The sequence below is a fragment of the Orbicella faveolata genome, unplaced genomic scaffold (assembly GCF_042242905.1).
Source record: "Orbicella faveolata isolate gen_17 unplaced genomic scaffold, um_ofav_v1 contig_34, whole genome shotgun sequence".
NCBI classification, from domain to species: domain Eukaryota; kingdom Metazoa; phylum Cnidaria; class Anthozoa; order Scleractinia; family Merulinidae; genus Orbicella; species Orbicella faveolata.
Window position 1 is genome coordinate 15,014,315 of NW_028301563.1, and position 22,160 is coordinate 15,036,474.

The following is a 22,160-nucleotide window of genomic DNA, read 5'->3' on the forward strand; positions in this document are numbered from 1 at the left end:
ATTTGTTTTATATAATAACGAAACAAACTACTACAGATAAAGCTTTTTTTTATTTCAAAATCTTTCAGCATAACTCGAAAGCCGGCCTTTGCCCACTTTGGCGAACACGAAAAAAGCCATTTGACGTAATCTATTGTCTATACAAATTGAAGCAATCTCATTGGTTGCTATGCGTAGCAAAGAATTTTGATTGGTCCAGGAAAATCACGCCACTGTCAAACTTGACTTGAGCGTCGCTTCTCAAAGAGTCCTCATGATATCAAAATGCTGGAAACGAAATAATCTGAAAGATATTTAAAAAGCAATTGTATGAAATATTAAAGATATAAAAGATGATCCCAAATGAAAATAAAAAGTATCCCAATACATGTTAGAACAAGTTATTTAGATGAATTTTGAGTCATTCTGCCTTTCTTTTTGTGCGTTCGGAGTAAGTTGGCAACTTAAGTAGTTCGGCATCGACCTTTTCGCGAGACTGATAGTAAAATTCGCTGTCAGAATGTTCAATCTCATCTCTCATTTTGAAAAAAATCAAAATTTTGCTGAAACAAATCTCTTTCTGTCATTAATTTTAACCCGCATCGATTTTGCGGGAATTTACGTTTCACTTGTGGGGCTTTACGCGTTGTCCCGGCCCTATCATTTCGACGGGTGCGGCCTTCATGCGGGACCATTTTACTAATGGTTTTCTTAGTAAATAGCGCGCGGGGCTGTACGGGTCATATGATAAAATCCTGTACCTTGAATTCCAAACTGTTTGAATTTTTAATATGTCTGAGCAATTGTCGAATGTTATTGCGCCTTTGGGGAAAACCAATCAGCTTTGAGCTGCTGATGAATAAACCACAACTCGGAATGGTTAGCACGATGGAGCACGGATCCAGCGGTCTGGGTTCCAGCCGGATCATGGTGACTCAAGCAAGCTAAACCAGGCCTGACGGTTTATTTGCCAATTTTCTAAATGGTATATCGGTACAATAAACAAGTTTATTGAAAATCTGCCGGTTCAAATGGCTTGGTACATGTACAGAATCATTTTGTCAAATTTCTTGAAGCCTAAAAGTAAACTTCGTTGATGCCTGTTGTCAGGTCTCAGAGTTTTGAGACATGCTGGTTAGTTACTCTACCATGACATACTTTATTTGCAAATCATTGCACTTGAGAAAGTTTCAAGTCTAGTCAAACAGAGGCGGACCTAATTATAGCATCTGAGCAATAACAAAAGCACCATCTTCAATTACAGTTGTATATTGTCTTCACGTAGAATTGACCATGCAAAATTTACCTGAGATCTTTAAAGAACCAGCGTAAAAGGCTGCTTTGAAACACAAGAAACAAAGAGAAAACTCGGCTTTGCTTTTCCGACTCGGGACTGAAAGTACTTATCGAGATCTTGACTGGATGCGAACCCGTTGCGTGCAAGTTAATAGGCTGATTTAGCAAGAGAACGTGAACGTCACTTGACGACGACGCGCGCAGTACAAATACCCAAATATGGTCAAATTAGAACAGAATCCAGGTTATTCCGCCCGCCCTGCAGTCGTCATCTGACGTTCCCGTCTTGTTGCTAAATCAGCCTAATTAAGCCACTAGAACTTAAGAAATAAATAACAGACGCCAGGTAATCCTCTCCCTGGCTTTGACTTAGGGATTACATTGTGAACTAAAACCAAATAAAGCCAGTCTAACTGCAATATATTGTCTCATCTGTCTGTATTTTGCTCTGCAGCCTTGTATATGCCAGTAAGAGGTATAAACAGTTTGGTTTCCTCTGCTGTAAGAACTGACTTTCTGACTTTCAGTGTAATTCATTACACTGATTAATTAAAAAAAAAAGAAGAGAGACTTCTTATTTAGAAAAAAAAAAAAATTGCTTTCCGGCGGTTCCCTCTATTCATGATTAGTTGTTTTTACTATTATCAGAGAGGTTTTTAAATTTCATCCACATAACAAGTAATTTTTGCTCAGACATGGAGATGTTCCGCACAAATTAAGAAGTTTCCCGCGCAGTTTAATTTATTCATGAGCCACATTAGACTATCGGCCTTTTATATTGAAATATACATTCAAATATACAACATTATAATTAAGAAGTTTCCTAGGGCAACATATACTCTTTTGTTTCCTTTCATTGTTTGCCAGTATTTCAATTTCAATTTTTTTAAGAGAATCTTATAATACTATTAATGAAAATTTTTAGGTAGGGTTAGTAGAGTCCCCAATTAGCCCACATGGGCTAAATACATTGACACTTAAATAAAGTTCTCACTTACTTACCTGCTTTATACAATAGATTGACGGCAGCCAATCAGGATTGGGTTTGAGCAATATTGTCTCAAACAATCATTGTCATTTTTGACTGTCTTCGCGCGCTTCGACGTAATTTATTTCGTAATAAATTAACTAAGACCGCGCGCGCCAACTTATTATGCTTTGTGACCTCATCTTGTTCTGGATCCTCACTTTAAGTAAAAGAAGCCCCTGAAAAAAGGCACCTAGCAGGCGTTCTCTTCTGCTCAAGGTACTAACCATGAGGTCACCGCGTCACCCTCCTCAGAAGATTTAGTAAAATAGTTATTCCGCTATATATTCATCAGGGATTTCACTGGTTCGTTAGGAGCGCTGAATTCACCACTCAAAGTTCTTATAGTAAATTTATATACAGCTTTCAAGCCACGATTTCACCCAACAGCGTGACCGTACAGAGTTTTGATCTCTTTATACATGTACGTAAAAAAATTATTAAAGGCGACCAATTTTAATTAATTACTTGAATCATTGAAAACATGCGACTTTCCCGCCATGAATTTAGCGATATTATTTTGGCTATTAGATAGCAATTTTCAGAAGTCCACCTACCCTTAAGGTTAGATGCTTTTCAAGTCATTTTTCAAATTTACATCGCTTAGAGTGCTTAAAGTCTATTAAAGTGAGCTCGCTGGTTCATATTTAGGTCTTCGACTCGCTTGCTGTGTTTACGTGAGATGATTTCTGATCGAAAAGGGGCGACGTAATCGGCGCGCGATGACGTGGGTGTCCAATTACAGGTATCCAATTGGAACTTTTTGTAATTGGACGCCTGTAATTGGATACCCACGTGATTCGCACGTCAATTGCGTACGCTTTAATTGCTTTCTTTGCACTGCTTCCTACAGTTTTCAAAGCTTATGAAACACGCTACATGCGTTTTCGCTCAAAAGAAGTTCTCAAAAGAAATCTTTATTTCCAAAATTAGTTCTAAATACGATTAATTAGTAATTGGAGCTCGTGTCGTACAATTCAGGGAGTAACCGCGCTCGTAATTCTAAAGCGTCCTCGCGCTTCGCACTCGTCCGATTTTGAAATTACTCGCGCGATTACTCCCTGAATTGCACTCAACTCGGTCCAATTACTATTACAAATTAAAATTAATATATAGATTTAGGCCAGCCTAAAAGCGTAGCTCCTGGGCCAGGTTGTTCAAAGCCCGATTAAGCTAATCCAGAAAACGGTAGAATTTTGATTTGAATTTTGTAACTTTGCGGTAAGGTTTTCTGTATATTGTTTGGCCTTCTGTTTTGAGTTTTAATAATCACCCTATACACAAAACAAAACAGCGAAAAACATTTGTATAGAAGAAGTTATAATTTGGTTAACTTTTAATCCTGGGTTAGCTTCAACCGGCTTCCGAATAATCTTGCCCTGTTTCCAACAAGTTAACCTAACATGAGCCCGCGATCCAATCGATAACCAGCACTTGGTCAGCGGTCAACTTAAAAAAAAACACGTGACCTCGAGTAGCTGTAAACTTGGGCCCGCGATATGGTCACGTGATACTGGTCAGCGGATACCTTGTTTTGACAGGTGTCAATTGATCATAACGTGGATGTTCAATATCAAGGAAGTACACTGTAAACCAAGGCTGCATTGTCTGTCAACCTATTATTTGGAGTATGGCCGCCATGTTGGACAACTCCGTCGTCGTCGCCGTCGTGCGTACGCGCCCACGAGCAATACCGCTAGCCATGATAACCGTGAGAAAATCAACTCATGGGTTTCTTTTTCTTTCCTATATGAGTATGGGGCTCCGCTTGGGGGCCCTTTGGGCCGCCGGAGCTCCGCTATAAACTAAATGAAAGTTTTGTCACGGTCTGGTTCTCCATTTCATCAAGTGGTGATGCCTTTTATCTGAGTTTGCTGGTTATTCTGCCTCTATTCAGTAAAACACGAAAGAACAACTTATTGCATTGAAGCTATAATGCACTGAAAAAACGTTTTTCATATGCAATATACGTTGATAATTCCAGTTGATTAATTGACTAGACCAAAGTTAATAGAGGGAATGGTTATGAATCCTGGCAAAGTTCTTTGTTGTGTGTGTTTGTATGCAACAATGAAGACGATATTGATAAAAATAAGCTGTTTCAGGCACTCGGCTGGTAGCCACCTCTTTTATGATGTTCAAAACTTTACATGGGTTGACCCATGAATATCTAAAGTCTCGACTCGTATCTCGAAATAATATTTCTTCGTATTTACTGTGGAATTCTGATAATTACTATACATTGAACTCACTATCTCTTTTCTGATTGGCCGAAAGCGTTCAGTGAATTTTCGAACTCAGCGCCTGTGACGTCATCTAGCTGCAGATTATACAATAATCATGTCAAGGACACTCAAGGTCACGGGTAATGATGTCATGTATGACCGCGGTGCATGATTTCTAACGGTAATATTATGTCAAGTTCGCGTGCTTTTTCTTGCTTGCCGTCAGTGAAGAAGCAAAAACATGACTTCCATTGCTTTTTTGTCGTTCAGTGTGTAATAAAACAATTATTAGATTCGGTTCTTGTGATATCCAGAATAATCAAGGTTCGGCTTTGGCTGATAACCCCTACCTCGACCTTGATTATTCTAGATATCACAAAAACCTTATCTGATAATTGCTCTTCCACAGCCCCCACCAATTATTTAAAGAAACGTTTTTTTCCAGCAGGGGCGCTATCTTGCGGATCAGCCTTCCTCATGAACTCCGATCTACAGCTTCTTTCAGCGAATTTAAAGGTTAACTGCGTCATTACAGCTTTGAATGAGACACGCCATCCTTGAAAAGGTTATTATTCTTATAATTCTATATTAATTATTACTTAATTTAGTTAGGCAGACCTAGATATTATACTTTTAAATATGCTGAAGGAAGTTTTACCGTGTATAAATAAAGTTATCAACTCAACTCAACTCAACTTCAAGGTGGTTATGTGTGCTCTACAACTAACCAATAGAATCAAACCGATTATGTAATTCATCGACTTCAGTTCAGTTCTTCTAAAAGGCAATAGCTGCGTCAGGCCAGTGGTCCATTCAGCCAAGACTTATCCCGCTTTCTGTAGCATGATCCCACTAGGAGTATTTCTACTCCTCCCTGGATGGGATGCTAGTCCATCGCAAGGTTAGAGTAACGAGTCTTACAGTTACTTTTGCACTTCATCATTTTATTAATTTAGTAACTTTTGTAATATATATCTTATCCCGGAAAACCCAAAATACTAACGTTAGTGTTACCACTTTACATCATTGATCTGTTACTCTTACTTTACATCGAAATGATGACCACCGAAGATAAACCCCGTTAAATAACTGCTACATGTCTTCATCAATAAATAGTTACATTAAATTTGGTGCTATATACTGTACAGAGTACTGGACCTTGGTTGCTGAAAGGGTGGATAACTCTATCAACCGGGTAGTTCAAATGTCCGACTAAACTAATCTACGACAATAAATAGTTACATTAAATAGGTTGGTTTTTTACTCTGATGAAGGTGGACAGTTGCCACCGAAATTAAGTGAACAAAAACCAACAGATCAGATATATTTAAGTCAAATAATCAATGCCCACCGATCGCAACAATCAAAGTATAATCTAACACAGTTTTGACTTTCATTAGACTACCAAACTCCGCAAAATATTTACAGTGAAGTATTTTTTCAGAAAAGAGAAATTATAAGTCTCGATTGACTTTAAACCCTGCATTACCTTTTTGAAATTGGCTTTCGAACAACCAGGTGCCTCGATTAATGATTACTTAGGGCATACGTGTGAACAAGACCAGCTATACTCTTCTGTTCATTTACCCGGGGGATAGTGTTATTCACCTTGTAAACAACTGGGTCCTGATAACTGCAAGAATTCAACCAAATATTATATTAAATAAGCTACGGACGAATAACACACTATACATATTAACCGATTATACTCTATCCTAACATACATAAACCATCGGAAATGAGAAAACTATTCAATTGTCCCACAATTTTCGGAATAATTATTCAAACTTAGACCCGTTTAAGTTAAACCCCTGTAGTTTCAAGTATGGTTCAGCATATGCGGGCGAGTCGCGTTTTAACTGAAACATTTTGTACAGAAGAGATTTGCGACCTGTTTGACGTTTGAACAAGTCTCGTTGCAAAGTCTAAATTTCCGAGCATGATACAGGACTTACACGATCTTACGCGATTTAAACACGTTATCAACCCTTTATGAATCATGAAAAACGTGTGCAGAAAAGATTTCTGAGCAGTTTGACGTTTGAACAAGAACCGAAAATTGTGGTACGACTAGGATGAAAGCTGGGCACGACAACAATCAACGTGGATCGCACGTGCGAGCAAGTGGAGGTATCGGTACTCGGTACTACGCTACGGATACCGGGCATTTTACGACTGCGGCACGAGTAGGGAACGACTGCGATGCGACTACAACACGACTGTACATGAGTGCTCTACGGCAATAGAGTTACTGCCGTAAGGTACGATTGTACTACGACTGCGGTGCGATTATGCATGTACATGTACGACGACTGCGGCACGACTAATGACGACTGGGACACGACAAAAGGGCGACAGCGATACGACTTCGTATCGATTCTGGCACGAATGAGATGAGACTATCATATGATTACGGTATAATTCACGACAAGGTTCAGGTTTAAACTGAGCTCCCAATTCACGTTTTCGTTTAAATAAAGTAACAGAACGTAACGTACAACTGTAAGAAGCAAATTAAAATGAACCCAAACTCCTAAACTATCAAAACTTGAATTAGGGTAAGCTCATTATCTACTCCCGTTACCACTAAAACATTGAAGGAAAGGGCCGAAGGAAGAGAAGAACAGGAAAGTAAGGGGGGATGAAAGGGGGGAGGACAATTTCCCATCTCCGAGAATTGACCGAACCCGCGGCTTTAAACAAGTACGTTTTTAAGCAACATAAAGTTCCCTCACCACTGACAGGCTCACGTGACATTTGTTAGAGTGCTACTGCTGCTTTCTTATTGGACAATAATAGTTGGAAGCTCTTTGGGGGCCTTTACAAGGATTTGCCGAAGACCATGTCTTAGTCCAAGACCGGTGAGAGGTAATGTCCTGGAAATTAAGGTGCATATACAACTAAAAAAGAATTCAATTAAAACGTTTCACCCATTTCTCCGGCGTACTGCCTTCGTTTGAACCAAATACTATATCTCTGGTGTATGCAGTGCAAGTTCCCTGACATAGCGAGAAGAAAATTCCCTGAACTTTCACAATTACACGGTAAAACCTGATAAAACAAATCCTTGCTTGGTAAAAATAACAGGTACACTCGCATTATTGGGTATTCTCTCTTTCAGATCAAGGACTGAAACAGCTACATAGAAATTTCAAACCTGGGGCCCGTTTCTCGAAAGCCCCGGAAACTTTTCGGGCCCGCAAAGCCATTTTTAGATCACCGGTATTTAAAGATAAAGAAGTGTATTCGCCTGAAACTTCTTGTATGAAGGGAACCTCTGTTCCTGTTGAGAATATGTGCATAAAACAGCTCTGAAGTCATAAGGTTTGAGATTTTTCGACGGCTTTTCGGGTCCGAAAACTTTTCGGGACCTTCGAGAAACGGGCCCCTGGAAATATAAGTTCCCTACTAATGTAAAGGCATTAGTGCAAGTCAAGGAGAAAAGACCTTCCCGGAGTCCTTCATCTTTCTGCCAAGAAACCTGGGAAGGAGGTCGCAGGATTACAATTAGTCTTCAAGCGGATGTCGCGTAAAGCCAATCATCCCGCTCCCGGATGTAAAAACAAGTAAATCTTGTTTACTTCCCGGTTCCTCGCTGCTTGTGTGTCTACTTAGCTTGTCAATATCGCCATTAAGTAAACTCTCCTTCTCGCTGACAAGATCACCATTCGAAACGCCCGAGTTCTCAGGGGACGGAATTCCGCTGTCCACTGCTCCTGCAGGCGATTGGCAGTCGCCCGGGAGAGGTTTTTGATCTTCGAAGCTGTTCTGTTCATTAGCATTGGCATGGTCAAATTTGGGTGATTTGTTTAAACGAGATGGGGCGACTTGTTTCCTATAGAAAGAAAATAAAAGTAAGGCAAAAAACCCCTAAATGAACCGAGAAAAGAAACAACAACAAACAACAAACAAAGAACTGACAATTATGTTGTGATACACAAGTTGGCTAACGTAACAGAGCCTGAAATGAAAACATTTCGCAACGTTTTCGTTGCTACAAGCCTTGCACAAAATAGAACTGATCAGGTTTTACTTCTCGCAAAGATTGTGACAGCACTGCAACAAATTTTTTTTGCGCCTATATTTGCGTAACCTAGGGGTGTTACGCTAGGTAACACCCTGTTCACGTTTTCTCGCAATAGTCTCTTTAAGGCTCGTCACGCGATCTTCGTGACGAGCCCAAGGACGCTTGTCTCGCAACAGCGCATGCAACAAAATGGCGGAACCAGTTTCAAGAGGCAGAGCCTAGTCTAACAGCGCTACGCATTTTTGCCTACCGCCTGCATATCCTGGCGAGTGACTTGGAAGTCGAGTGACCAGCTTTCGAGATTCTTATACCTAATTGTACCTTTTGGTTCTCGTCAGTGACATATCAGGCGAGTTTGGTGTAGCTATGGTTTGTAAGTGGCCATGGCGAGACCAGATGAGTCTGATATGCCGCCGAAAAGTACCATTTAAGGTCGTTACCGCACACAAATTCGAGAAATCTGGAAACTCCGGCTCCGGTCATTTTGGAAAGTTCCGCGATTGTCGGCGAACGTTGCACAGTTTACGAGAGCCCGCCAGTATAGCTTTTGCGGGAAAGGTTCGACATTTTTTAAGCCCTGAAAGCAAACGCTTAACATTTAGTTGCCAGCTTGATATTGTTTTTCAAAAACCTTTTTTTCAACTTAACTCACGAAAACATTACTACACTTTAAAGTGGCCCTGATATCAAGACAGTACACACAGGTTCTGAATACATACTTAGTCAGAAGTACAAGTAATGAGAATACACAAAATGATCAGCATGGGAAATGAAGTCCCCCTCGCCTCCCCGCGTGGACATCGACTCTCGAGTGGACAATAGAGCAGTGGTCCTGCCCACCCACTGATAAGTCCTATTAAGCGTTTTCACACTGATGAAGTCATGGCAGCCATATTGGTGTTCTAAAATAATGAAACGGCGGCCATGTCGGTGTACCAAACCAATCCCGGGGAGTTGAAGTAAAAACGAAAAAAGCCGTGAAGGAGCTGTAGGCAAGATTCCCTTTTGAAAACACGACAAGATCTCTCCTAAAGATCATGTGAGGTGTCTGCTTGCAAAAGCGTCGACGCTATTTTATTAATTGTTCCAACACCGTAAAAAAAACGAGGAATTCGGTTGGGCGAATTTGAATGTTGATCATGTACATACCTTTTGGACTTCAAGTGAGCCAGCACAGAACTCAGCGCTTCCTTTGTATCATGCTCACTGTGACAGTTGGCCTGAAAATGCATTGAAATGTCATCTAACAATCGATTGCGTGACTGATCTGAGTCTCTGACGCTAACAGCATCCCTGAGTCGCTGGTTTTCTTTTTCAAAGGAATGCAGCCGCTCCAAATACGAATTCCTTTCAGTTTTAACAACATCCAACCTTCTGAGTAAATTGTCACGCTCGTCCTTCGCTTGCGTGACAACCTCCTTCAAGAACGAAAAATCGCACGGGTCTTGAAGACGATCCGGGTTTTTATCAATCTGGGAAAGTAAATCGCGCTTTGCGTCGCCAAATCGCAGCAAGCTACCAAACGAGGATCCTTCGCGATGGTTCGCGGTCGTCTCTCGGACCATGCTATTAATATTATTAACTTCTTTAAATGTTTTAGGCGAGTTTTCAACGTATCTGCTACACGAACTTTCCTTTTTCAATCTCTCTATCGTCCCCAGTGCCTCGGCGTGTTCTTTTTCTAGTTCCATTAAGGTCGCCAGGGCCTGGTTTCTTTCGTTCAGCGCTTGGTCACGTTCAGTGGTTATCTCTCTGACCCTTTGTTTCCAGTTCTCCTCTGATTCTCCTTGGCAGTCTTCTGATTGGTAGTTGGATTGTGCACACTCAGATTCGTCGACACCCTGCGAGAAATGAATCGGGGGATTAGGTTATCCGAAGAGACTGAGGTACAGCTGCAGGCAAGGCAAAACCACATTGTTAACAACAAACTAGCGGTTGAAACTCGACCAGGTTTGGAAAAACATCTTTGAACGCGGTGGGAGTTGACCTTAAAACACTCAAAACTGATCTTCCACGACACTGTCAACTCAGGTATGGTCTTCTACTGCTTCTTAATCCTTTTACTGATTTTTAATCCAATTTGTCCTTGGCTACTGAGCAAGTTGCTTCACCCCCTCTCACTTAACATTACTTTATACACCTTGACGCCTAAATGGACACTGAGCGAATTCACTTCAATCTGTAAGTACCCTTGTATCAACCGTATGCAGCCTTCTATTAGAGGAGGAAGTAAAAATACTCAGATGTAGACTTTACTTTTAAAATAAAATGTTTACTATTTGGCTTTGCTCACCTCACTAAAATACACAGTCGACTCTATTTTTCGTTTGAGTTTTACATACAGTTAGTTACTTGACACATTGTATTTCTCTGCGCATTACCTGAGATTCCACTGAGGTACACGCAGGTTTGTCTATCGCAGCGATCCCTCTATAAACATACTGTTGACCAATGGACGAGACCCGTACGTTCTTCTTAGGAATCAAACGATTTTTAGGAGTGGTGTAAGCGGACAGAATCATTTGATGACATTCTTTATAAGAGATGTCTACGCCAAAGTCTCTCTTAAATGCTTTAACCACGTCTTGCACAGGAACGTACGACACGTTGTCTTGAACATAGTTGGTGACGACCCTGTGCGAATTAAATACAACTTTAACCTTGCCTACGGTCCCTCCCACACAACGCCGGAGAAGTTTGAAAACGCAACGATCACCGGTCATTTTTAATTTGTGTTTGCGGAAAACTCGGTAACGAAAATCACGTGATTGCCGCGATGCCATCGTTTTCAAAGTCTCTGTTTTCAAAATGTTTTCCGTCCACACTAAAACGCTGAGACGGCGTTTTCAAATTCCTCCGGTTTGAAGAGCGTTTTCAAAAAGCTCTGTTTTCGTGACGGATTAGTGTAGACGGTAGGCCTAACCGTAGAAAAAAAAGCTGCGTTTTCAAATTTCTCCAGCGTAGTGTGGACAGGACCTTGAAAGAGGTGTCATAATAATATATACAAAGGGGAACTCGATTGGAGAGGAGTACTAACAGTTAAAAAAAACAGTATCTATTTTTAAAGGAATGCGGACATTTATTGGATACAAGACATTCAAAAGAGTGGGACGCTTATCACAAAATATCTTGAGAGGGCATTTTGTAACAGATTGTACTTGACTCCCAATTGCTTGGACGTGCATTTAGGAGATACACTGGGACGTTTATTAGAGCAAGAAATTTGACGCAAATTGTCTCTTGTGGAGGGGGACCGGGGTTATGCTTAATGGGTATGAGGCGTTTGTCAGGGAGACGGTAGTTTGTAGTCAATCATTATTTCATGGCAGTTTGCTGATTTGTAACGGGAATGCGTCGTGATTCACTTACCACTTCTGTAAAGTCGAGTTATCAAACACCACACCAGTTCGCTCACTTGCTACGCACCCGATGCTAAACTGAGAACTAAAGGACGGTACCGCATCAGAGCCACTGCTATTCTGCTCAGACTCATGGTACTGAATTGCTCCTGCACTGTCTGCTTTGGTGCTACAGTGTTCAAATGTGGTATTGGTGTAAACATGTGGACTAGGCAGCTGATCGTCACTAACTGGTGATGATGGTGACGACGATGCATGGCTCACTGGTGCACTTCCTGGTGCGACGGGTGGAGTCCAAGTCCTTGTGCTGCTCACGGTTACTATTTTTACTACATTTAAAAAGAGAGTAAGCTACAACTAAACTACAGTTGTGAAAAGTCATGGTCCCTCCTTAGTGTGCACCTTTACTGCTCATTCATTTAGACTCTTCAATGATGTGTACATGAAGCAGCTCCTTAAGCCTCGTTCACACTAGCCTCTTCCAGATGTTCAGTTAGTTGGATGGTAGCGAAAAACTGCACCTCAACTAACTGAACGCCTGGAAGAGGCTACGTTCACACTTGCACTTGTGCAATACCTACACACAAAATCATGTTTATGCTTGTGCTTCACGCAAATGTAAGCTTCGTGTACCTGTATAAACTGAAATACCACTGTACACCCATCTTTAGGCTCCTTTCAAACACTCAATAGTGTTTGAAAACCGTGAACGACTTGCAAGCCAAGAACGCTCTACATGTATACGTACTCCCCTTTAAACATAAAACTGTGAGTTGTTTTCATCAACACTTTCTCTCAGCTATATGAATCGTTGCTTCGATCAATCCGAATTTAGGTATATGTTCAACTGTCAGCGTGCAGATTACAACGCCTTCAGAAAGCCATAAACAATCATATGTTTTGGATTCAAAACAGCAATCTTCGCAGGATATTATCCATGGGTACGATTTTCAAGCCAGGTAGATTTGAAAACTTGAAGTGTTAAGTCCCTAATGAACCCAATAAACAATGTAGTTCGGCATTTGTCAAAGTTTGTGAGCGCTTTATCAATAGTCATAAAAGTAACAACACGAAGATAAATGTGTAGTATTTGTTTCAATTATACATTTACACGATTGTTTACCTTCTCCATGATGAGTGATTCTGGAAGGTTTTCTTCTAATGTTGACATAAAGCCAACTGTGTAGTTAGTTAACAGTCAAGGAACATGACTTTGATTGCAACTAGTTAGTTACAATTATGCAAGACCACAAATCAACAGGTACATGTACATGTTCACGTTTTTTGAAGGTATTTGCAAACGTCCTCAATTTGCTAGAGTAAAGGTCAATGTCTTTTCAAAAGGAAACCTACATGTATTAATAATTATGCATTAAAACTGTGAACATTTGAAATGGAACACATTACAGATAGACAGACAGACAGACACACAGACAGACAGACAGACACAGACAAATAGTCAGACAGACAGACACAGACAAATAGTCAGACAGACAGACATGCAGATCAAACTTTGTTTCACCTCAGATTTACAGGGTAGCCAGAATGACTGATACAGTACATGATTGTACCAAATGTTAAGCTCCGAAAAAATGAAATAAGCAAAAATTAGCACCTGGAACAGGTACGCTTGTAATAGCCTTGTACAATGTAAAGCAATTGTAGTTCGCAGTTTTGTTGCTAAGGATACGCTTTTCTATAGTGGTCCTGCTTGATCTGCTTTCTCTTATATTCCACCTCTGGAAAGACCTTCTTGACACGTCCTGTTAGAACAGTGTCACGAAGGTTCAAAAGCTTGTCAAGATCTGGACAGTCACTTAAATGTTGATGTACCACACTGGTCAGGAATTTGACCATGTCGAGTCGATCAATGGTGCACCCTGGGGAGACTTCAAACTCTTGGCGAAGTGCTGCAAACAGGATTTCATCAAGTTTTGTGTACAACTCTTTCTTCTGCTGGGGTCTTTTGGGTCCCTTTGAATCTATAAGTTTTAATGAGTAATTCAGAGAGAGAGAGACAGAGAGAGAGACAGAGAGAGAGAGAGAGAAAAAAAAGAAAAAAAATCAAACATCACATGATAATGATTTATACAGTGGAACCTTGCACCAACCCCATTCATACAACCACCCAGTTACTATGGCAGCTACTTTATTCTGGCCCTAAAAAAGGCTCCGTTGGTCATTTTCTTAGTTAAAGAACTGAACCACTTTAATCTGGCCACCCGATTAATACAACCAGATTCTTGTGGCCCATTATTGACTGGATCAACAAGATTCCACTGAATGTTGAAGGGAGATGAAAAGTACTACTAACAAGTAGTATTATGGATGTCAGTAATGGTGTCAGACTTAAGGATACCATTCATGGAAATTTCATGACCCATCAATTTCAGTTCCGAAAAATCACTTTTTTCATAGGAAATGAAATTTTGATTTTCTAACACTTATGGTTCAGGAATCAATTCTATTTAAACAATAGAGTGTTTCTGTTGAGGAACTATTGGCTGATAGTTGCCCCGTGGAGATTTGATGCTCTTCAAACAAATATTTGCCCAAGAAGGGAAGCTTCTAAGGCAAATATGCTAGTTTTAAGAACATCAAATTTCCAAGGGGCAACTATCAGGCTGATAGTTCCGAGACAAAAACACTAGATATTGTCTTTATTGTTCACCACTAAATTTCCTTCTGCACGCCAGTTCAAAAATCATATTGAATTATTTTCAACTTTTTTAGATAAAAGCTGTGAAAGCCAAAGGTAAAATTTAAAAAGGAAAATAAACAAAACCCACTTGATACAATTTCAATTGTTTATTTTTTCATAAGCTCGCTTGTTTACTGAAAATTTTTCACGGACAGGTACTATCCATCCGGGTATTTTCCTCGGACAGGCACTATGGGCTAATAGTGTCTCTCCGTGGATGAACACTATCGCGTCACGTGATCAATTTAAACCAATAAGAATCTGAGACAATTTAGTGGTGAACTATAAAGTGGTATAATTTTGAGCAAAAATCATGGTGTTGGATGAAACCTTGAAACTTTAAATCTATCTAGATATATGTGCAGGCATGAAAATGATTCCACTGCTTTTTCAAGACCTTGGCATTTTAATGAAACTGTGGCTCATAGTGGAAGGTACATGTACTCAGTTGTCATTTTAACACTTTTCTAAAAAAAGCAAAAATACAGCCAAATGTCTGCAATAATAGCCATATTCTTGGCCAAGAACAGTCTTGTAAAGATAAGTAAGAACACAATAGGCCAGTCTTAGTGTCTAGCCCTTAAATGATCCCAGGCCAAATTATTACTAATTCTGCTCTGAGGAAGGGCTAGTGATGCTTGAAATGTCACCTACACAAACTTGTTAGTACATGTACATACGGCTGTTAATTTACATGCACATGTACCTTTATCAACTTCAAGTTTATAAATACTGTAAGCCAACTTAAGTTCTTTGGTCCTAGGCCATTTTATCTGAAAGCTTACCACAACTCAACCAGAGAAAGAAACTCTTAATTAATTATAATTCCATGGGGGCAGCCAGACTACCGTACAATTAAAGTCATTAAATCAGCTTTTAGCCAGGCGTCCTGCGGATGGCCACTTTCTCAAGAAAATTGTTTTATTTTTCCTATGTTGCCTTATAAATTGCTCATTTGAGCAGACCCTATAAAGCACATTTTGGATGGCCACTTTTCAAATTCTGGCAAAAAGCCTGCATTAAATGAAGCATTTGTGGTTAATCAACTAAAAAGGGTAACTCACACTTTTTCTTGACTCCTGCTGTCTCAATTGGCTTCATATCAACCTTATAAAACTCATCTTCAGAGACAACCACTGGTATGTCTGTAGAAAGCAATTATATTTATTTATAAACATTATATACATCAAACGACAAACTAATAAACCAAGTCTGCAGTGATAAGATAAATATTAATAATAATATTCAAGGAACCCACAGCCACTACAAAAGACCACTTTCACTATATCGAAATTCAGCATGGCATGTGAGAGGCTTAGAGGACACAAACAAAGGAAATTGAATGACCATGTTTATTCATTTCTTTTGTTTGTGTCCTCTAGGCCTCACTACATGTGTCAAACTGAATTTTAATATATTGAGAGTGGCCTATTTGTTAGTTTGGTCTGATTATATGTGTACACTGCAGTTCCTTATTAAGTTAAAGGAGCACCATGCGCATACCGTATCTACATGTAGTTATGAATTTGTGAACGCTGGCTTACTACTACAAGTTTATGTACCTTGTTAAGATCTCGGATGATCATGTTAAAATCCGACCAAGTTCTTTTAACCTGGAGCATCACAGTTTCACGAAATATGCTGAAGCAATAATTTATTGCCTCCAGGACACTTTATAATGATTCAAGGTAATAATACTTATTGACTTGCTCCGTGAGCAAATTTTGTTGACTCACATACAAAATGTAAGGCTTAGCACAAGTTTGTGAATTTTAAGATCAATCAAGAAGAACCTGCACTTGGTTTCAGTCCCTGTGTTTCTCTGTGCATTTCTCTTTTGGGCTTACTTAATATTTAACTTGAAACTAAATTCTGCCACATTTTTAACTCAACAATGTACAAGTTTAAGCATTTTTACTTAACTATTTCCTTATACAATTACATTGAAGTGGTTAGACCAAAGCTGGTTTGTACATGAAATAAGTACAATACATGTTATGTAGTGTACTTCTACATGTATTGCCTGACATTCACTAGACTGCGATTCAGGTACAACCAAATGAAAATGTGTGATAATAAGGGTCTTTAACTTAGCCATGCACATGTAAACACTGACAGAATATTTAAGTGAAAGAAAAGTAAGAAAAACAAAATTCCCAACTTTGTGAAAGCTTGGAACGCATTTCTTGGTGTGTATGTATGAACTCATACGCATGCATAAAATAAATCTGAAGTGTGTGGGTTCAGAATATATCCATACCCACCACCAAGGATAGTCATTGTGTAGTTCCAGAAAATATCCATACATGTACCTCCTCAACGGACCCCTCCACCCCTCTGGAAATTCCAATTAAGCATCATACAATTCTTCAAATTTTTTGGTCTTGCAAAACCATCCCCCCCTGCCCCCTCCAGGAAATTCCAAACCCTACCGTGGGGGGAGTATGGATATCTTCTGGAACTGCACTTTGAAAATTCTGAGGGGGTAGGGAGTCTCAATTAAGCCAAATTGTTAAAGGGAAAGTATGAAGCTAAACTGGAAATTTCAAGGAGGTATGGATATTTTCTGGAACCACAGATTTAATGATTTATTTACAACAAGTATACATGTAATAATAAAATAATGTTTTGTACATGTACGAGTACAATCTACAGTGTACATTCACTTGCCATCTGATTTAAAAGAAGAACTTTGATATTCCATATCACAGATGGGATCATCAACTTCAGCCATGATAACTGCACATTCGCAGAACTGGAAAATGAAACAATACACTCAAGTACTCAAATTTAAAGTAATCTGTCTTATGTACCTGCCCAATATATGCTGTTACATATTCGTTATTAAATTTATCCATCATTGTCACTGCAGTTCAATACAGTCTTTAGCCAGCTCCTTGCTTATGGCCCTAACTACAGTCAGCTCAAGTCATCCTAATAAACTGTGCATATAAATTATACAGAGGCTCTAACATGTATGCTCATCTTATGCTCTAAAACAATTATTTCTACATAGGTGTAATTTTCTTGATTGAAATGAACATGCATGCGTTTATAAATTTATACATTTAAAAAGAAAACCTTCTGATTACTATCTCTGCATTTGATGCACTTTCATGTTTATACCAAAGCAAGCATTGTCAATTGATGAGACACACACAAACGGTCACTGACAGCACCTGTGGTTCCTGAATTGTGGATCATTTGCATGACTGGAAAAGTTAAAATTACACGACTTGTACATTGTATGCACATGGCTGCCAGCTTCACTGCTTAATACCACTCAATTGCTATTAATTTATTCTTGAAATCTGTTTCATCACTGGTTAGCTGACTAAAACTATGCACCGGACTCCACTCATAGCCTCACTCCTTGCCACTCAATTAATGTTACTTCATTTGGATCACGCACATTCGTGCTGCACACCAGGGAAGGAGACAGCCCACCTAGCTAGTCTACAATTGAAACAGAGATTTAACTTTGCCAAGCTCTCTTGGATTGTCTGAGAGTCTCCCAGATCCAGACTGAACCTCACAGTGTCCCAAAATATAAGTATACTTTACACCATTAATCAGCTATTTTTTTTTGCATATTTTCAGTAAGAAAATGTAGAAATAAATATTCAACACTTTTTCAGTGGTTGAATCAGTAGAGCACTACTTCAAACAATTTTAGTTTAGGGCCAAAAAAGTAAACTTGGCCAGCGAGCTCTAATATCTATAAGGATTGGCATCTTGATAAATATGATTAATATAGAATAAGCTTAAAGCTGGCCAGGCATTTATAATTCCACTAAAATGATTGACTAAAAAATTCAATTAAATCTTTCACCTTGTTAAAATTCAATATTTACATTATACTTAGAAATAGCTTATAATTTTCACAGACAGTAATGGGTAATTTTTAAATTTATACCACATGTGTATTAGGGTCAAGAAAATAAAATTGCCGAGCTCCAATATCTATAAAGATTGGCATCTTGATAAATATAATTACATAGAATAAGCTTAAAGCTGGCTAAGCATTTATAATTCCACTAAAATGATTGACTAAAAAATTTGAATAAATCTTTCACCCTGTTTATTATATTTACATTATACTTATAAATAGCTTATAATAATATTATTCTCACAGACAGTAATGGTTAACATTTAAATTTATATCACATGAAGGTATTTAAAATCATTCAAAAGATCACGTACAAGAAGTACATACACTCATTGGGAAAAAAAAAAACCTGGATTTCATACACCGTAATATCCACTTCCAAAATTGAAGCTTGAAGTCTTCAGGTTTGTTCAGACAATGTACCTATACTGTATATATATGTAAACTTTCTAGTATTTTTTTTTTTTGACAGACAGAAATAAATCAAATATCACCTACAAGATGTCCATACACATGTTCTATTAAAATTTCCACTAGCCACCCAGCCAGTCATAACTGGTAAACAAGCTGTGTAAATAATGTATTAAAATAATAATGTGTCTACAGTGAATGGCAGCAACCGGTTTTGACCACAGGGAAAACGAAACTCTAAAAATAAAACTCAAACCCTGAAAGCGAACTGCTTAGGGTTTTCAAACCAGGAAATTTTCCCAGAAAGTGAGCGAGATTTAGTACATCATGCTAAATTTGATATAGACACAAAAGATGAAAATTCAGCCATCTGTCCGACACTCATTTGACAGCTGTCCACGGTTGCAAAACGTAAATGCAGATGAATAATTTTTGCTTTTAAGCGCTATAACAAGACTTCCTGAGACAGAAAGAAAGCGATAATTCGACGGCCCTTCCATGAGGCCATAACTACAAGAAGAAGGCCTGAAACGTTGAAATTGTTCTAACAAAACGAAATATATTAAAGCTTAAATGACTGGTCAAACATTAGCGAATCTGAGCTTAAGACACCCGTCGAAGAACGAAGTTTCACTGTTCATAGCACACGTCAGGAAAAGTTTAAAGCTCTGTGACTACATTCTGCGACGGAATATATCTTTACCACCCTAATGCTACAAAAGATTTTGCTAATTTTTAATTTTTTTAACATATTGAAATCTCCTATTTAGGAGCCGACCGACAGAACACAAAAGAATCTGAGTGACACATGGCACAGGTCTTAAATCGTCAGTCGATGTTCTCACGGTAGTTCGAGCCCTTTCTTACCTCCAAGAAATGTTCTCTCGTCGAGGAGGTCTTTAGAGAGGCTGGGAACTTCAAGGCCTAGATGAATCGTTGGCTTGTTTTTGAAGGCAGAGAAGTACAATAGGGGTGGCGGACAAAAACAACAAAAAAATTTAACAGCCGAGACACTTGCCTGTGTTGTTTTGTTGTGTGTGTGACACCCAGTGAACATTCGATGATGGGGATAGCCGCTGGTATGACTGCGGGCACACAGATTCCACGATTGACATATGCCGCTGTCACAGTGATATGTGTATCCCCGTGATATGTGTATCCCCGCACACATATCACTAGTGATATGTGTATCCCCTCCAAAATGGCGACCAGTGATATGTGTATCCCCCACCCCCTTCCCCTTTACTTTAAAAAGCAATATCCTCCTTGAAAGCGCTCTCGTCGTCCGGTCGCTTACTGGACGAACGACTATCCCCTGCATGCGGTCGTCGACGGTGTACAACCGAGGTCAGTGAAACTCCAGAAATCCCAAGCTATGCATAAATGCCGGGTGTAAATATTTCTAGCAAGCCAGTTTTGAAAATACAAATGTTATGGGCATTTTTCTTCTTGGGTAGAAAGCCAATATAACAGCTGTGTCCATGGGGATACACAAATCACTAGTTCATGAAATAATCAGTGATATGTGTATCCCTTATTATCCCGTGCACGTGTGCACGCGTTTTTAGTGGAATTATCGAGTTTCAAACTTCAGTGAACCCAAGCCGTGTAAAAACGTCGGGTGCTAATATTGCCTGCAGTTTTGACAAGGTTGATGCGCTGTATTATAACAGTTGTGTTTCTGGGGATACACATATCACTGCGCCATGAAATAATTAGTGATATGTGTATCCCCTGCACGCGATTTCAGTTTAGATATTTAGACATTCGAGTTGCAAACTCCGCAAACCTCAACCTGGGTATAAACGTCGTAGCGAGTAAGCAGCCAGCACGTTTCGGCAATAATTGGCCATTTTCTTCGATCAGGTAGATAGCCAATCTAACGGCTGTGTTTAGGGGATACACACTGAGATCACTGCGCCATGAAATAATTAGTGATATGCGTATCCGCTGTTCGAAGTTTTAGTCAGATATACAATCGAGTCGGTTGGAACTCAACGAAACTCAAGAAATCCGAATCTGCTCTGTTGGGCGCGAATTCATTTCTGGTTTCTTCTACTCTTTACAGTGCTCGTCGGAACCTCGTAACCGAGTCGCCATTTTGTTCATTGAATGCCCAGGCGCGTATCAGTGTTTTGTGTATCCCCACGAGGGATACACATATCACTAGTGATATGTGTGCGGGGATACACATATCACGGGGATACACATATCACTGTGACACCGCCACAGGGGCCAGTGTGGCCACAAATCACAGAACTCAGAAACACCTCGACCAAATCTGGTGAAGGAGACAACAAAAAACCCCAAACAAAAAAACAAAAAACAAACAAATAAACAAACAAATCAAATCAAATAAACCAAAAAAATTATAAAACAAGAAACACTTTCACAAATCGCAAAACCCTTCTACAGATCGAAACACTTGGCCGTCACAAAGCGCCCTGGTTCTGCAATCTGCTTGTGAATCACAACCATAAACGAACTCATAACTGATTATCGTTGAAATATCGAAACATGTTTTGCTACAAACTGAATAAATTTTTGATTTTTGGTTAAAAAAAATAATAAATCAATAAAAATAAATAAATAGTTCTTTCATCACGAGCCAGAGCTAACCGGAAGCTCAAAAATTCGCCAGGTCCGGTTGCTATGGGGTGATGTCATTTATCTGTTAGGTTGCTGTCATCGCAAGACTTTTGCGGTTCTATTGTGGTTAGCGATAATTGCTTTCAGTGAGAGTAATTGTGTACAAAAGTAACCTGGTTATTTTCAGATATGATCTGGCCACATAATTGATATTTTATAATAAATTTTCATAACGCGGGAATATTGCGCGGTCATATATATAAAAAAAAAGACTTCGACTTCGAATGAACCCGTTATCGGTCGTTGAAAACGGACACAAAACGAGATGTGCCTCTGAGTTAGAAGATATGGTGTCTCTGACGCATTTGTGCGAAATTGAGCCAGTTTCCAATCGAATTTGTCTTGAGGAGTTAAAGAAGGCGCGTGGGTTTTCTTTTCACGGGAAGGGAAACAAAGGAGCTGCCCTGATTATACATTTGGATTGGTTTTCGCTTAAACCATAAAACAGTCGTTAAAAACCAAACGAAACCGCCAGCCACAATTGATTTATACATGAATTCATTCACCCAAGAACGACGGAGAGAACCAGAAAGTGTTTTCAGCTTGCGCTGCCCGTGACCAACCTCCCAGGGCATCGAATCAAGACAACAGCTTCAA

General features: G+C 39.4%; 1 protein-coding gene across 1 annotated transcript; it reads right to left on the reverse strand.

Annotated features, from left to right (window-relative positions):
- Window positions 1-5,454: 5,454 nt before the first annotated feature.
- On the reverse strand, window positions 5,455-22,160 carry LOC110063091 (uncharacterized). The gene is made up of 9 exons (XM_020770040.2): window positions 19,782-22,160; window positions 17,285-17,369; window positions 15,679-15,759; window positions 13,604-13,895; window positions 13,037-13,092; window positions 11,924-12,242; window positions 10,936-11,188; window positions 9,704-10,395; window positions 5,455-8,362 (listed from the first exon to the last, which is right to left on the reverse strand). The coding sequence occupies exons 2-9, from the start codon at window positions 17,346-17,348 to the stop codon at window positions 8,035-8,037; spliced, it is 2,085 nt and encodes a 694-aa protein (XP_020625699.2). The 5' UTR covers window positions 17,349-17,369; window positions 19,782-22,160; the 3' UTR covers window positions 5,455-8,034.

Coding starts and splice junctions, on each gene's coding strand:
- LOC110063091 (XM_020770040.2), bottom strand. CDS start 17,348: ATGGCTGAAGTTGATGATCCCATCTGTGATATGGAATATCAAAGTTCT. Junction 12,243..13,036: donor AATCACTCATCATGGAGAAG/GTAAACAATCGT, acceptor TTTTAAATGTAG/TAAAAATAGTAACCGTGAGC. Junction 11,189..11,923: donor AACTCGACTTTACAGAAGTG/GTAAGTGAATCA, acceptor TAATTCGCACAG/GGTCGTCACCAACTATGTTC.